Here is a 16,704-nt window from a genome sequence, read left to right as displayed (position 1 = left end):
TTTTTGTAGAAAAAAACAATGCATTTCATTTTTATTACTTTCAAGACCTCAGTACGTCTTCCACCTCTGGGCCCAGTAATGTGATCTATCCTTGTCCACAGAGTGGCGTAACTGCACCATGCAACCAGTGAAGGCAAAGCAAATCACTGGTGGGTGACAATAATACAACTGTGTCTAAAACACCCAAACTTTTAACTGTAGTTAACATCAATGACTGTATACTGGTGTGCATGAACCATCATGCTGTGGAGGTTTGCTTTTGATGAGACCAAATGAAGTGTCCCACACAGCACTGCACTTTCTTCTTCCCTCTGCTCCATTCATGTCCTCATCAGTACCTGATATAAGGTTACTGACGATGACAAACATCATAAATCATTATGACTATGTGCCTTTACACTGTTGTCTTATCATAACTTTAAGCACATTGCCCCATCAAATATTTCCACTGCAGCTCCACATGAAGGGAGAAAATGTCACAATAAGAGCACGATAATGACGCATTTATTGCACCAAACTTTTCCTCCACACCACGTGTCTTAGGCAGGAAAAGTTTTACAAGAACAGAGTGGTTTTTTGTTTTTGCAATACAAACAGTACAATTTGTAGAGTCATTGTGTGGTTGTTTTTTAACCAGCAGGTTTGTAGCCCTATTTGATGTCATAACAAAAAATCCAAAATGTAGCGGTGACATTTGGTTTCCTCACATTTTGTTAGATCATGTCTGTGGCTCCAGATGGCATAACTGAAAAATGGACACACCAACAATGTAGCAACACCCTCGTGTGCTGATCAGTGTCATTGTGCTCAAAAAATATTTCACTATCATTTGTACATTAGGAAAACAAAGAGAACATTGAATCAAGCTATAAAAGCTAAAATAACATGAGTCTGGTTAATTTCACTGATTGTATTATGTCTTTACAAAGTCTGGAACAACTTTTACTACTGTGAGAGAAAATCAACTTTTATTTCTGATCTAAATTAATCAAAAATCAGTCACTGAATCCCTCTAAATTCACAGCTGACATACTTTTTCCTCACTCTCAATACACTTTTAATAGTACAGTGTGTCCATGCGGGAAAAAAATGCAACATACAGTCAAGTTACAATTTGAGTTTTATTTTTCATAATGTAGCAAACACATGTACCACATCATGTGATTTTGCATTTTTGCTGGCTTGGCTTAAGACTGATTTAATGCAAGCAAGCTACGTCAACTGAATAAATGCTGCAGCGTTTGTAATCAAAATAATCCCGTTAACAATTAAGAAGATTGCTGAATACAGTAAGATGCATATTCTTTATAGATGTCAAACAATTCTCTATATGTTTTTCCACTAATATGTTTAAGTACAAATAATTGTCACCTATCAGTGGTCAGAGGATACAAATGATGCAACCAGTCATACTGTGTCATCTACATTAACATGTCAGCTATTAACTAAAAAGCAGCAGTAGCTATGACCTGTACTGTGGATATGAATGTAAGCAAAATGACAACCAACGTGACAATCAATGTTACTTTTTCATTTTTTGATTCAGGCAGCACACAGGGGTAAGATGCATAGAAAACCAAGAGAGAGACATGCAACACAGTTTAGGAGCTGAACTCGCAGTCAGGACCAGGACCACGTGTCGTCCTCATGGTGAAGAAGCCATAACGACATGTCTAACCCAGAGCAGCGTAAGGCTTCAACAGAGTTCACAAGGAGTCGTTTCCCATCCCACAGTCCTCTCTGGGTGAATGTATGTAGAGCGAGGAAGGCTGGTGTGTTGTTCAGCAGAAAGAATAACAGAGAATTACAGGAGCAAAAACATGAGTACACTTGGAAGAGAACAAAACACAACAAAATGTGAAATCATGAGATTACCGAACATCATTTCATTCATCATTAAATGCACGACAAGGAGTTTTTAAAGGTAGGGAAGGTGATTCTGGATAAAGGTAGTTGATTGTTGAGTCTCATTCCTCGGTTTTGGGTCAGAATTTCTGGCAGAATACGGATATTGTATCTTTCTCCAGAATTGCCTTTCCTACCATTAATTGGTTATGAAACCGACCTGAATCAATACTAATGCTTCTACATGACCTTCAGCGAGAAGATTGGCTGTTCCTGTATAATGTTATAGTTACTGCCTGTTATGCCTGTCAACGAGTCCAGAGTACCAGATTTATGTGGGTCGGGTAAGTCATGAAATTAAAACTATTTGAAATGGCAGATTGCTGAGGATGAACTGAGGGTTCTCACAGCATGAGCAAAGAAGCTGTGGTGGAACGATACAACACCAAAAGAAATATAATTTTGTTTCACAATCTTCATATTACAGTCATTGATATTGCATAGTCATAAACAGACACATTACCTTATGACTATGCATCCTTCAAATGGCTGAGTTTACAAAATAGTTTCAATTACGTACATACGGCGCTATTGGCCGCTGCCTGTTTTTACAGGAAACATGTACCTATGCTGAGGCAAATAGCATTCGATTAGCTGTTCAAGATCTTCAAGAAGGGGGTGGTGCTGCTCATACCACTTTTGTCCACAGGGGCCGCCACACTCAACTAAAAATTTTAATTCATTGTCACAGTTTTAAGATTTGAGTCTGTGAATGACGACTGAGAGTTTAAAGAGTCAAACCTGATCTGCCCTGTTCCCTCCCGGTCAGTGGCGAGGCTGCTGCAGTAACGTGTAAACAACTTTGGAGGAATCCTTCGGCTTTTTTTCACCACCCAGTGGCAGATTGTGGACCTGCACCTGGTCCACACTGAACCAACATCAACAACAAACAGAAACCATATGAGATCATGTGGACATCTGACTCAGATCAAAAACCACTGAAATGTTTTTAAAGTCCAAAACTGGGATGAGAAATTTATTGTCCTCTCATAAACTGGAGAAGGTGTTGGATATCACAGAAGACAGAGGAGTGTAAAGTGTAGAAAGGGTGATGACAGGAAGATAAAGAAGAAAGCAAGAGAGCCAGTGCAGTTGTAAAATAAAATCCGTGACACACAAGACATGAAACAGTAGACTGCTGCTGTGGTCAACAGCTCTGTAGGGAGACAGATGGTGAAGATGGGAGACAGAAAATGACAGAATGGGAGGAAGAAAGCGACTAAGACAGAGAGAGGGATGGAGTTCAACACACAGCATGTCATTTCTGCCACTAGGGGTCTCTCAATCAAAACAAAAGAGATAAGTAGCGTGGGATGATGGGGATTGTTGTCTTCGGGCATTTCACCACTACTGGTGACAATCAGACTGTACGACGAAATGTTCATGGACGAGGTAATGTTTTTGGGGTTTAATTCATGTTATGTTTAGTCTCATTTGCCAAATCCTTTGTCACTCTGACATTCTCTCAGGAGTTTTAGCGACATGCGACCTAATGCAACGTGTCTTTACATTGAGAAAATGTACAGATTTCTGTGGGTTTGAACTTTGAGGGAAACATCTAGTTGTTTTTAAACATTTTAATGTTGAAATGTAACGTATTAAATCTCTCAGAGGAGAAAGTCATAGAGATGAAGTTAGATGGTACCTGGATAATTTGGAGTAGTGGACAGTGATGTAGTTGGGCGCGGGGCTGTGACTTTCAACCTCTGTGATTGGTGGAGCATCCTTCAGAGGAACGATGGCGGGGTGGGAACTGTCACTCAAGTCCTCTGACTCCTCCTACACACACACACACACAGGCAGAGATACATCAGACTCTCAGATAATTTGTAATTTATTGTCATTCATTTCCAGAGTTACATCAGACTCTAATGGTGGACTGAGTTGTGTACCGGTATGTCGGACATCTTGCCCTTTCTCACTGGAAAGGTCTGTTGGGCTGACTCATAGAACATGGTGTCAGCTGTCACTGACGGGCGCTGGTGTCACACACACACACACACACACACACACACACACACACACACACACGTAAAGTAAAACTGAGGGTCATTTTTAATTAACAGACATTAGCGGAGAAAATTGCAAAAGCACATCATTAAAAACTACCCTGAATTTAAAGGTGCACTGTGCAGTTTTGGGGAAGAAATTTTAATCAGAAGACAAAGACAACAAACTATAATAAACAAACTCTCTTCTTTTTCATGACTGAATAATCTGAATAAACAAAGTGACCTTAAAGGACAACACAGTTTCATACTGTTTTACTGAATGCTTCGGTGACCCTGCCACCTTCTAGCTTCAAACAGTGTTCTGTGGACCTTATTTTCTTATGAGATCAGCTCATTTATTCAGTTATGGAAAAAAAATAACTATTTCTGTTTGTGGTTGAGTTTGATTTTCTTCACCAAAACTATAGTGGCCCTTTAATGTGGGATGTTGCGTCATTAAAAGCATGATTTTGAACTGGCCACCACTAATAAAAGAAAAACTGAGGATGTTGAGTCATTTAAGACAAATTAAAAGTACTGTACCTTGTTTGCTAATTCTCCTGACTCCATGTCTACTCTGTGCATGTTCTTACTGTGAAGACACAGGGACAGTATTATCAACCATAACTAAGTGACAACTCCTACCACAAAAATAATGAAAATAAGCCATTAAACGAGCTTTATGATGCTCAACCTTCTAAAAAAAAATCATAAAATAATTGATAACTGATGTTGAACTCTAAAATAAGCTACAGTAGACACAGAAATGTTGTCCTAGAATCAAAACACAACCTGTTTTTATTATGTATTTCATTATTAAATAGTCCATCTAGCAGTTAGTGACAGTGTCACCTGATCATGATGGCCACCGTGAGAGTGATGAGTCCAGCAGACACACCTACTGCTGATGCCAAGGCAATGACCTTAAGACGACCTGCCAGTGGGAGGACAATAAAGATCATCAGCATGACAAGAAATAGGAAGAAAGGAGCGGTAATAAGGGTTAACATGAGGCGAATAAAAATAGAAGTGGAACAAACTAAAAAAAACAGAACAACAGACAAAAATAGAAAGAGAGAAAGTGAGGAATGGGGAAAGTGCCGTGCATCATCTCTCAGGCGTCTAGACTCGAGACTTGTGTTTCCAGTTCTGATTTCCAAACCTAACTCCACTTCTTCAGCTGTCTAGACTCAAATAGTAGTTTTCCACAACACCTCATCACCCCGTCCTCTCCCCTCATAGCGAGAGGGCTTTACATGACTCACCATGACTCATAGAAAAACAGTCAGAAACCATGAAGCTATACAAAACGAAGACCAGGGCCCGGACCTCATGCTGCGATAGTGACAGGGGAGGTTTCATCACTCATCAGTTCAAAACCTATCCAAACATCCCCTCGTGCTATAAGCTCAGGGAGACATTTTTTTATGGTCCATTGTCTGAGATAATGAGAAACATAGATGTTTAACATGGCAGGGGTGTTTTATTAAACTTATCAGTGACACCTCATCTTTTCCATTGCACCTTTTAAAGTGACAAAAGCAGCACAGTGATTCAGAAACAAGAAGTCACAACCCTCTGCAGTGAGCACAGGGGAGCGTCAGGGAACAGTTGTCAGCAGAGATGACACCTTCACAACTCATGAAAATCACCACATCAAAAATTCCATTGAAACATTTATTTGTCTCAAAGGTTGTTATAATGATAAACAGCAGAGAGCCTGAAGCCTCCTTATTCTTCTTGCAAGGGTCAAAACTTGAACTATTAAGAAATTTACCGCATTTTCATCGAAATAGTTTCCAGTTTTGCTTTTTTTTTTTTTTTTACTGCCAGTTCATAAATAATTTTTTTCATGTATGCTACTTTTGATAGATAGTGTTAAGAAAGTGTTTTCATAACAACACAAACACAACACAAGCAACGCCGCAACACTAGGGCCGTAACAAAGATCTTCCAGTAAAAAAGTCTGTAGGTTTGCCAGGGGTTCTGTGAGGCTGTATTTTGTGTTTAGGCCCAGTTTGGGAACAAACAGAAAATAGTTTCTCTTCCACACAGACACGCAGTGTGAAAAATAAAGTGTCCATGCATGACTCATTATGTACCTCTGACTCGTACAGTGAGGACAGGAGAGCTGTGGGCTCCGATTCGATTCCTGGCCTCACAGTAGTACTGACCGCTCTCTCCAGGGCCGACCTCTGAGAAGGTGAAGACGGGGCCGGACTTGGTGCCCCACGCTGCACAGAAAGGGAAAAGATCCACTTAGAGTTTCAGAGAGTTGAGTGGAGGATACACACCAACAGACCATCCTGAGGCACACAGAGCATGACACCTTACTGACTGCAGACATTAACCACAGGTTAGAGCGTTAGGTATTGATGATTTTGTAATGTTAACCTTGAGTGGAACCACATTTTTACGATGCTAACATTGTACAGAGCCCCCGTCCAGAGTCAAGCGGTGCCACGTGAAGTTATCCACCGCTGGGTTGGCCTGACTGCTGCAGGTCAAGGTCAATGGTCGGCCAGCGTCCACCACGCTGGAGGGACGAGCCAGAACTGAGGTGTTCTTAGGAGGGTCTGGAGAGAGAGGGAGAGAAAGATAGAAGCAGATAGAAGCAGAGGGTTAAGGAAGGAACTCATGATTAAATATTGAATACAACATGTATGTGTTAGATTAATGTTTAACTTAGAGAACAGTAACATAGGGAAAGCTTTGATCATTTGTGGAAGAAAATATCTCCATGATAGAGGCAGGACAAAAGTGGAGACTGAGAAGAGGTGGCTGGAAAGACAGATAGGGGGAGAAGGAGAGAAACTTTAGAGGTATTGATGAGGAGAGGAGAGGAGAGGAGAGGAGAGGAGAGGACTGTCACAGAGTAGCATGTACTATACAATAAATAAATAAAATCCCCACCCAGAAGAAACCCAAACATCAAGTCCTGCACACACAAACAACACGCCCACTACTTACAAAGTATAGTGAGTGTAGCAACAGGGGAGGTTTGGTATCCTGACCGGCTTGACGCTGTACAGTAGTACTGACCAGCGTGGTGAGCACGCGCCGCGGGGAGCGTCAGGTTCTGGACGGTTCCTTTAGCCAACACTTGGTCCCCGAGGATACGATACCAAGTATACCTGCAGGAGAGAGGATGGCGAAGATGATGATGATGAATATGATTGTGGGACTGGGCAGTTTGAGATACCATATTCTCTGGTCCTTAATAATTAGATTATTGGATGTTCTAAAGGTAAATATTTACCCTTATTACAATGTTTTTTTTGTTTTATTTGTACTACCCAGTCCTTTTTTTCACCTTGAAGCAAAATGAAAGTCTGAATTAAATGTCAATGACAAATGCAGTGATGAAAATGGAGATAAAATCACCTGTGAGGAGCGTGATATGAAGGAACAGCATTATATATTATACTCCCAGTTCAGCATCAGCATCATTTAATACTTGTTAGAAAGCTGCTAATGTTGATAACCCTGGAGGGCACATATTCCTCATACCTGTTGGCAGGAGGGTTGGCTTGGCTGACACAGCTCAGGTTCACAGATGAGCCTTCTCTGATGTCACCTCGAGGACTCACCAGCACACGAGTGTTCTTTGGAGAGTCTGAACACACAAACACAGAGAGAAAAACAGGAGCATCATTCCTTAGATGTTCATGGTTTTATTTTAAAGTTCAGTCCGTGTCAACATCGATACCTTAAACGGCTTTAATAGAGGCAGCACTGGTGCCCACCAAACATACACTGACATATACTGTAGATACAACCTGCAGATCTTTTAGTTTAGGGTCTGAAAGAAAGCAGACCAGAGTAAAAAAAACCCAGTTAATTGTGAAAATCAAAACAGATTAATTATCTGTTGACTTACTAATCGACTAACTCACGAGTCCCTTCAGTTCTCCTGCTTTTTGAGGCATTCTTAGAAACAAAAGTAAAGTTTCAAAATGAAAAATCAGCAGTTTGTATCACTTCCTCCTGAATCCACATGATAGACTACTGTCATTAGGACTAAAGTTTTACATAAAGTTGCTGCCCAATCAGTTTAACCCAGACTAACCTTTGGCAGATTTACACAACAGGACTGAAGATATGAATACACATCCAGAAGTGAGACGGGTGTTCAAGGGGTAATAGCTCTCAATATTATATCTGATTTAAGCATGCATGTTTTTTTTATTTTGTCTGACATCCTAAAAACTTACAAGTGACATTGAGTAGAAGTGGTTTGGAGCGGTCTGTCCCCAGTGAGTTACGAGCTACACAGAAGTACTCTCCTCTGTCCGTATATTTAAGGTGGGACAGCTGTAGCTGAGGCCTAAAACTGTCAGGGATGCTGCCAATGTCCATGTCTGGAGAGCACACAAACACACATGAATTCACATCAAGAGCCAAATCTAAAGACTATGCATGAATAGGTTTACAGACAGTGTCATCATGTGCTGTCCTTTACCTTTGAACCATGCAAAGCTCTCTACAGGTGGAGCTGCGTCACTAATGCAGGTCAGGGTGACCGACGCCCCCTCTGACACCTCCCCTGCTGGGAAGACTGATATGGAGGTGGAGTGAGGCGTGTCTGGACGGGAGAGGAAATGATAGATATGAGGAAGAAATGGGTACAAAGGGAACAGAAAAAAACAGGAGTGGAGATGAAATATTGCAAAATGTAAATGCAGTTTATTTACTATTAACTTTTTTCAATAATAAGTATTCTTCTTCTTGAATATCTCTGTTTATATCTCTGTTTGAGCAACTAATCCAAAAAGTAAAGAAATCAACATATTTGTATTCAGCTCGTTACAGATGCACAACCTGAAGGCAAAAACTTCCTGTTTTCCTCAGCTTGATTGGTTAATTGTACTCACGTCCCAGAGCCAGGGAGAGCGATGGTGACTGGACATTCTGTGGAGGGATCGGTCGACAGGTGTACGCTCCAACATGCTGCTGGTCAAAGCGGTTGATGATCATCCACTGCTCATAGGAGCCGAGGTTCAGTCCATTCCTGTGTGCAGAGCATCATATCACCTCTACAGTCTAAGAGACAGCATGCCTTTTGAATATTAATCACAATATAGGCTCTGAACTGCCCTCTGGGTGACCAATAGTACACCCACATGTACAGTAAACACACCTGTACAGTGCAAGGCTCCTTCCTGGAGCAGCACATCCTCTGGCCTGACAACCTACAAACACAGTCTCTCCAAAGCCAAACATGTTGGCGGGTCTTGCTGGATGCACCTGCACCTGGAGGTCTGAACACACACACACACACACACACACACACACACACACACACACACACACACACACACACACACACACACACACACACACACACACATTCACACATACACAAAAATACTGGCTGCATGAGTCTACTGCAGAACTCAACACATATCTTTCATGTCTGAGATGCTACAGCAGTTTTAGTTTATGTGAACCTACCTGTTACATCAAGTTTGATGGTGTTCGGGGAGGTCCACCTGCCCAGTGGTTGATCTGTCTCAAACCTGAAGTGGTACTCGCCTGCATCACTCAGCTTCACAACCCGAATCTGGACCGAACAGCTGGAATAGCTGCCTCCAATGTAGCTGGAACAATTCAACAACAATCAATGATTCCTTTCTCAGCGATTATGCATGACTTCAAGTACAGTATGCCACATTTAAAAAATCACTGTATCTTTCTCCTACCGTGTGCGTCCACGGTATGACAGGCTGATCTGGTTGGGGTCAGTGTGGTGAGTGAACTCCCTGCGGCCGTCTGCAGACACACGGAACCACATGACCCGCTTCACAGTGTGACCTGTGAACCACAGCGATAACTCTAACCTTAATTGATCTAAACTTGGTCACACGCAAATCCACTTTATGGCATTATGTATCGTTACAGATATTTGACTTTATTTTCAAGTTACAGGAATGAAATGACAACATATAATAGAGAAGGCCTGGATATTGATTTAATACCTGATGGGTAGTCATAACGGCAGGGCAGAGTGACAGTTGTTCCTGCCCATACACAGATCTCCCTCCTAGAAAATGACACACTCCACCTGCTCTGGATCCCTGCAGCACAGTTTAAAGGCACATGTACCAATGTACCAATGCAAAAATCATAAATACCAAGAAATAGCAATGCAACAAGTTCATTCACAGTTGCAAAGTAAAAGCAAAACAAACAACTTTTTAACCCCCCCCTCCTGGTGTTTGCATGTGGTATCACTGTTAGCACTGCAGTTGCAAAGACAGCATTAGCAACATGGCTACCACTAATGTCCTGGCTACTGTCGGAGGCAAAAAAACAACTGTAAGAACCACAATTTGACCTAGAAACCCCGATCTCAGTGGCAGAGTAAAATACCTGGTTGTATTAACAAGTAGGTAATAGCAACCAGGGAAAACAATGCCTCTTCCTGTTTTGGTTGCACAATGGCGGACGCGCATCCTTTGTGCCGTAATTCATCCTTCATTTTTGAGGGAAAAATGAATCCCAGTGGCAGACCAAATAGCAAAGTCAACTACATGCAGATGGTGTCATTTTATTACAGCCATTACAATCTGCAACTAGTATTCACTCCAGAATGATAACTTAAAAAAAGGTTGTCTTTTGCCAGATTATAAAAAAAGGCAATTAAAACACACACACAACCAATCATCACAACCACCAAAACCATCCCTACGCTCTCTGTCACTCACTCTGTCTTTTTACACCATTTGTTCTCGTGTTTTTATCAAGAACCAGTTCAGTGTTAGAAACAAGTAAGCATCCATTGCTGCTGACTGTCACACCCACATATGCCCTGCCTTATAAAACAGGCTACCAAAGGCCTAGGGAATACATACTTAACGGCTGAAATAGTTATAAATTTCAATCGACCACAAGTCAAAGTTTTCCTCCAATGTGGCTCCTCAGAGAAAAACTTGCTAAACCACAGCTCTGATCAGCTCACAGAGTGACACAGAGAACTGAAGCAGGGAGAATGAGCCCTGATGTGCAGCCGTGGTGTCGTCCTGTGCTGCTAACTGCCTGCCTGGCTGACTACCTTGCACAAAAGGCAATCAATACTTATAAATAACTTCAGCGTAAAGGCAAGGGCACCTGGCTGCAAGACCTTACTGTATGTTCATAATGGATCCGATAAGTCTGTCATTAATTATTTTCACAGTTGTTTTGCAGTATGATTGACACATTTATGATATATCTGAAATACAATAATAATATCTAACCATGAAGGAGCATGCCAGTTCATCACACCCCCTAATAAATAGTATGAATATCCTTAATAAAACCTTGTTTGGTTAAGTTTTACACCTCATGATGGAAAAAAGCTATCATTTCTGTTGTACTTTTGTGTTTTTTTCACTTACCTGGTAAAGCTGTAAGGATGGTGCCCAGAACTAACGCACCTGCCAACATCTCCGCTGACACGAGCTCTATAATGTCACCGGAGGAGGAGAAAAGCACAGAGACAGAGAGGTGAAGAAAACATTCAGGATAGGATCAACAACATCCAGCTGAATAAATGTGAAGCACTCACCCTTTAAAATATCTTCATTCAGCTCAGTCAGTCAGACAGAACAGGGTTAGAGGGATGTGTGCGACCCAAACAGTGACGGAGGAGATTTTTTTAGAGCGGTGAGAGTTGTGGGGTGATCAGAATCGGGAGGTAGGAGATGGGAGGAGGAGTGGAAGGGGCAGAAGGAGGAGGATGAGGAAGAGGAAGTGTATGTGCTTTTTTAAAGTAACTTCTGCTGCCTTCTTATATTCTATGTTTTAAACTCTTAACGGTTTCTATTTTCACTTGTTCCACCTCCCCCCGTGAAACTGTCTTTAAGGTCAATGATGTGATGTGTCTGGTTTCCTACTTTATTGTTGTGAAAATGTGACAGCCTTGTGATTGTGTCACATTCACACTGGTCTTTTCTAACTGAAGGTCATTAACCTGCAGCTAAGTTAAATACATCATCAACCAATCTGACATTACAGCAAAGAAGCATTAAAGGTGCACTATGTAGTTTTGAAAAAAATAAATAAATTCAAACTCAGATTATTTACTATATTAATAAGGTATTAATACAAACGCTGAAATATATTTGTATGTTTGATATATTTCCATAACTACATAAACAAGCCATCCTCAGTGAATACATAAGTGTATGCATAAAGTATGAAATTGTGTTGTCCTTTTGAAACAGTTTGTTTATTCAGTTATGAAAAGCAATAAATGGAGATAGCACAACATTTCTTTCCCTAAACTATAATTAGGGGGTTAGGAGTTATGGTGTCAACCAATACCATCATCTCTTTCCTGTCCACTCTGTAATAAAGGCATGAAATGGCCCCATAATAATAATAACCAGCAATTAAACAGCTGTTGGTTCTTGATTGTTTATTAGAGCAGAAGCATTAAAAAAGTAGTCTGGGTAACACTTAGTATTACAGCCCACATTTTACAGGCAAAAACTCTGGAGTTACGGTGTAATCTTTTGTATTAACACTGTGCCTGTACAGTATGTACCAATACATATGTGTCAGTACTGGGGAACAAGATATGAAATAAGGGATTTAGAGGGAATAACAATTTGGGATTTTACAAATAATTTATACTGTAGTCATTTCTTAAACTACTGGGTATCTGATCTATTATTACCGGGACATTAATCTGAAATCGTGGTCGACAGCAGTACAGCTCCTCACAGCCAGAGCTTGCCTTGTTTCAGCTCCGTGCACATCCTCTGTTCATCTCAGAAACTGAAAACACATAAGGCACAAGGCATAACACTCGATATTGTTATTGTTATGGTCATTTTGTACTCAGTGCCAGTGGCAACACTTTACAATGAGGTTCACAAAAATGTCAGTAGTTATTGAGTAGTTTCTCATTACCTACAGTACTTCATGTTTATGTAACAGGCTACCGAGTGATGCAGAAGTCATCACTCCATCTTCCCTGAAATGTCTAGATTAGGTTCCCAAGACTTAAAGAATAACTAAAGTATAAATTGTCTGTATATTAATCCCACACGTTCAGATTATTGCTCAGTAGTCATACATATCATGTATTTATAGAATAAGTACCAAAGTTAAAACGATACATTATTTTTCAATAGGTAATACAGATGATTGAGTTAATATAGCACATATTTGTCAACACAGTGGTCCACATGCACTGAAAAACAACTATTCAGCTGGACCTTCTTCCATTATAAACACAACCTCCAGTTTTTAAAGAAAATTGTAATATGGCCCAGTGAACTTTGTATCCTCTGACTTGTATTTTACCACTAGCTGAAACCTGATGTTTCATTTAGTCCACCCTGACCAGCTCTTATTTAGAATGTAAAATTCCTTTTATTTCTTTCTATGGAGGTTTGGAGTAATGTAGATCAAGCTCTATTATTTATTTAATGTAGGTATAATGCTCCAATATTGTGTTATTTTGTTTATTTTGTGAGCAGCTAAACTCATGCAGAGAGTATAAATAGGATTACACTGCAACAACTTGCAGTGAATGCACTTCAATACTATTTCAACTATAAGAAGAAGAAACACATATTCTGGTTGTTGCTACAAACTGTAGCAGCTCTGCTATATTGAAAAGAAACAGAGACAGAAACAAATAGTTAAAAATTAAATACATACGCAACACATACATTCTGTTGGAGAACTTCAAAGGTTTTTTCTACTGAAAAGCGGATCCACAAAACAAAACTACTGATTCACTCAACTATTGAGGAAAACCAGCGCGCCTGAAGATGGCCCTGAGCAGACCTCTGGTCACCGATGGACACCTGTGGATGGGAGTCGCCCCTGAGCCTGACAAACATCCTGCAGGTATGACAACTTTCATCATTTTAATTATGACCGTTTCATTGATTTATCTTTCTAAACCTCTCACAGTCTTTATTAGTACAGAAATCAGTGTAACGTTTTGAATATAAACAATGATGCACTGTATCATTAGGCCTGTCACAAAAACAGATTTGGTGAAAACAGGCAATAGCTGTGTCCAAATTCAGGGGCTACATCCTTCGAAGGGCCGTATATATATATATATATATATGGTTTTCCCTCCGTAAAAAAGTTGTGAGAAGTCAAAACATCAATTAACTGGTTGAGGATCACAGTGATCAGACAGTAGGAAAGTTTTAAAAAAGAGGGACGCAGACGGAAACATCAACTACTTGATTCATCTACTTGATCTACCATTTAGTCCAAAGCACTTTCTAATGCGTCTCTCTTTCACACATTCTGACGGCGAGCCACTGTGATCGTTCTTTGATTTTTTAAAAACTAAACTGTAGATTTCTATACCAGAGGGAAGTGAATTAAGAAACAGTAAAACTAATCCTTAATAATAAGATAATCCTTTATTAGTTCCACAAATTTGGGGAAATTTGCATTGTTATAGCAGAAAAGGTGATGGCAAAGTAGTGATTAGCATCAATAAAAAATACAATAAATAATAATAACTGTAGGAAAAGCAAGATATGAACAAGAGGAAAATAAAACAGCAAGAACAATATAAACAAGAAACAAACTCAACAATCAATTTTTTTACCATTGCTCATAGGAATATTGAAACTATCCAGTTGATAAATATTACACTGAGTGAAATATCGATATTGCAAGTTTGCTACTTATTTAATAGTTCAGAAATGATCGATCTCACTGTTATTCTTTTAAGTATTTTTCTTTAGAGAGTGTAGATGGTTAAACCAGACAAAGGTAAGTAAAAACTCAATGAACATCTTAATCTTATTAACCAGTAATTTAAAGATTTTTTATTTTACTCACTCTGTTACATTTCTGTCTTTATAGGCACTGCATCAACCTGAGACGCCCAAGAGAAGCAATGATGTGGATGGATGATGCCAGGACCAGCTGGCGGTGGTCAGCTTTATTCAATGGACTAAGTGAGTGATCCTCAAACATACATGTGCATTTTATATTATAGAAACTTTCTTGGATGATATTCTGTTGTTTATAGCATCAACACAAAGTCAAAAAGTTAGCTACCAGCAATGCAAAGCTTCTACAGTTGTGTGCAAAATCTATTCCTGACTTATTTTTCTGTTTCACATGGCAGGAGTCCTCAGTCTTGGTGTTCCTCGAGCAGCAAAGAGTGGATGTGAACCAACCCAACGACTCAGATGACCCAGCAGACCACTGAACCACTCTCAGCACCCTACTTGCTACCAGGCAACTAAACACTGTCTGAAGACCCAGTGAGTACAAGTACGACCCCGTCAGCAGAGATTGAAAGCTTGTTTATTTTACTCACTCTGATGTTATATCTATCTTTCTGGGTTCTGCATCAACCTCCCCACAAGAAGCGATTATGTGGAAGACCAAGGCTCTACGTTAGTGATGACAGAGAAGATCCGGACCAGATGAGAAGGACTGGTGACTGCTGGGCCAGCTGGTGGTGCTCAACCTTCTTAGAGTGGGCTAAGTAAGTCATCCTCATACATACATACATACAGTACATATCTGCATTATAGGAATCTTCTCGGATGTTATTATGTTGTTAATAATCTTTATACAAATTCAACAATATACCCACCAGCAATGTAAAGGTGGTATGAGTTTGTCCTACACGTATTCACTACTTATTTTTCTGTTTCACAGGGCAGGACGACTCTGCGTTTATGATACCTGCTTCCAGGCACCTGAACACTGTCTGAAGGCCCAGTGAATGCATTACAACACTCCTGCCCCTCCTCCCCAACCGCCCACACCACCTTCTTCACCCACCACCCGAGACCATGAGGAGCACCCCGGCTCGACCAGCACAGAGGACATTGTTGTTACCATCTGCTCCTCCTGTGCTGGTGGGTTCGGGACGCTCCTCACACGCGTACACACGGGAAGCTGTCACCACCTCTTTGCCTCTTTGTATACTGTATGTACAGTATATATACTGTTTATCCCCTGATTATTACGATTCAATAAATATGACAAACAGAATTCAAGCTGTGACAATGTCTGAGAGCCCTGATTGCAAGGTAACAGCTGACACACTACTATGTCTGTGCAGGTAGACGACATGGCTGCACTTGTAAAACAGGAAAGTGTACATCTTTGGGTACAGTTGAGTTTATAATAAAATGCAAAAGTACTTAGAATATTGTACATGGAGTATATCTAATATTGTTATTGGCACATAGAAAATTTGAAATTCAGTATTAAAAAGGATGTAAGCCACGAGTCAGTGCTGTCGAAGGTTGAGTGAAGCAATTCACTTCAGTTATATTTTGATAGTAGTGTGATACCTACCACATTAACCATAGTTATTTGATCCATTGCTCTTTGACTTAATATTCATCCTGATCAACCAACAGAATATTCAGTGATCAAATCTATTGTACAGTAAAAGGAAGTTGGCCTTCACTCTAATCTGACATTTCACAATGTTGTTGTAAACTTTAACCGCCATGATTGACTGATTGTTAAAAAGTCAGAGGTATGGTTCATTTGTAAAATGAATTCAGGCCTGTTGGCGTACATTAACATACATAAGTCAAGCAGACATTGACTCGGCAGCCCAGATGTCCTCTCATCCACTGCTCTAATTGAGAATTGTTGGCACAGAAAACTACCCACAACCAGACGTGCGGAGGTTCGAGACCTCTCAGTCAACTGTGTCCACTTAGCCTGATGAGTCTAAATGACTTTAACATCCTACCCTGCCACAACTTGGCCAATAGATGTCAGTTTAGCGTCACGACTTGGCCAATTGGCTACTTACCCCAGCTTTGACCCAGGAGTAATGATGATGTACAGTTTAACATTT

At 40.4% G+C, this 16,704-nt stretch overlaps 1 protein-coding gene and 1 long non-coding RNA gene across 3 annotated transcripts; one reads left to right on the top strand and one right to left on the bottom strand.

The window, feature by feature from the left end:
• Positions 1–1,102: 1,102 nt before the first annotated feature.
• LOC311259452 (B-cell receptor CD22) lies at positions 1,103–11,535 on the bottom strand. The gene is made up of 19 exons (XM_084356599.1): positions 11,446–11,535; positions 11,276–11,341; positions 9,875–9,973; positions 9,599–9,710; positions 9,351–9,496; positions 9,037–9,157; positions 8,771–8,907; positions 8,359–8,481; positions 8,111–8,257; positions 7,407–7,512; positions 6,867–7,030; positions 6,323–6,472; positions 5,999–6,130; positions 4,749–4,830; positions 4,440–4,488; positions 3,798–3,884; positions 3,551–3,684; positions 2,647–2,773; positions 1,103–1,769 (listed from the first exon to the last, which is right to left on the bottom strand). The coding sequence occupies exons 2-18, from the start codon at positions 11,322–11,324 to the stop codon at positions 2,671–2,673; spliced, it is 1,941 nt and encodes a 646-aa protein (XP_084212725.1). The 5' UTR covers positions 11,325–11,341; positions 11,446–11,535; the 3' UTR covers positions 1,103–1,769; positions 2,647–2,670.
• A 3,219-nt stretch (positions 11,536–14,754) lies between these two features.
• On the top strand, positions 14,755–15,872 carry LOC311259714. Of its 2 annotated transcripts, none has more exons than XR_014622933.1 (4): positions 14,755–14,824; positions 14,998–15,136; positions 15,245–15,363; positions 15,540–15,872. It is a non-coding gene; the product is annotated as an uncharacterized lncRNA (long non-coding RNA). The 2 variants fall into 2 exon arrangements; XR_014622934.1 differs by having other exon boundaries at positions 15,242–15,363.
• Positions 15,873–16,704: the final 832 nt, after the last annotated feature.

This window comes from Pagrus pagrus (genome assembly GCF_965226575.1).
Source record: "Pagrus pagrus genome assembly, chromosome: 7".
Taxonomy (NCBI): domain Eukaryota; kingdom Metazoa; phylum Chordata; class Actinopteri; order Spariformes; family Sparidae; genus Pagrus; species Pagrus pagrus.
This window is presented reverse-complemented; position numbering and strand designations above follow the sequence as displayed.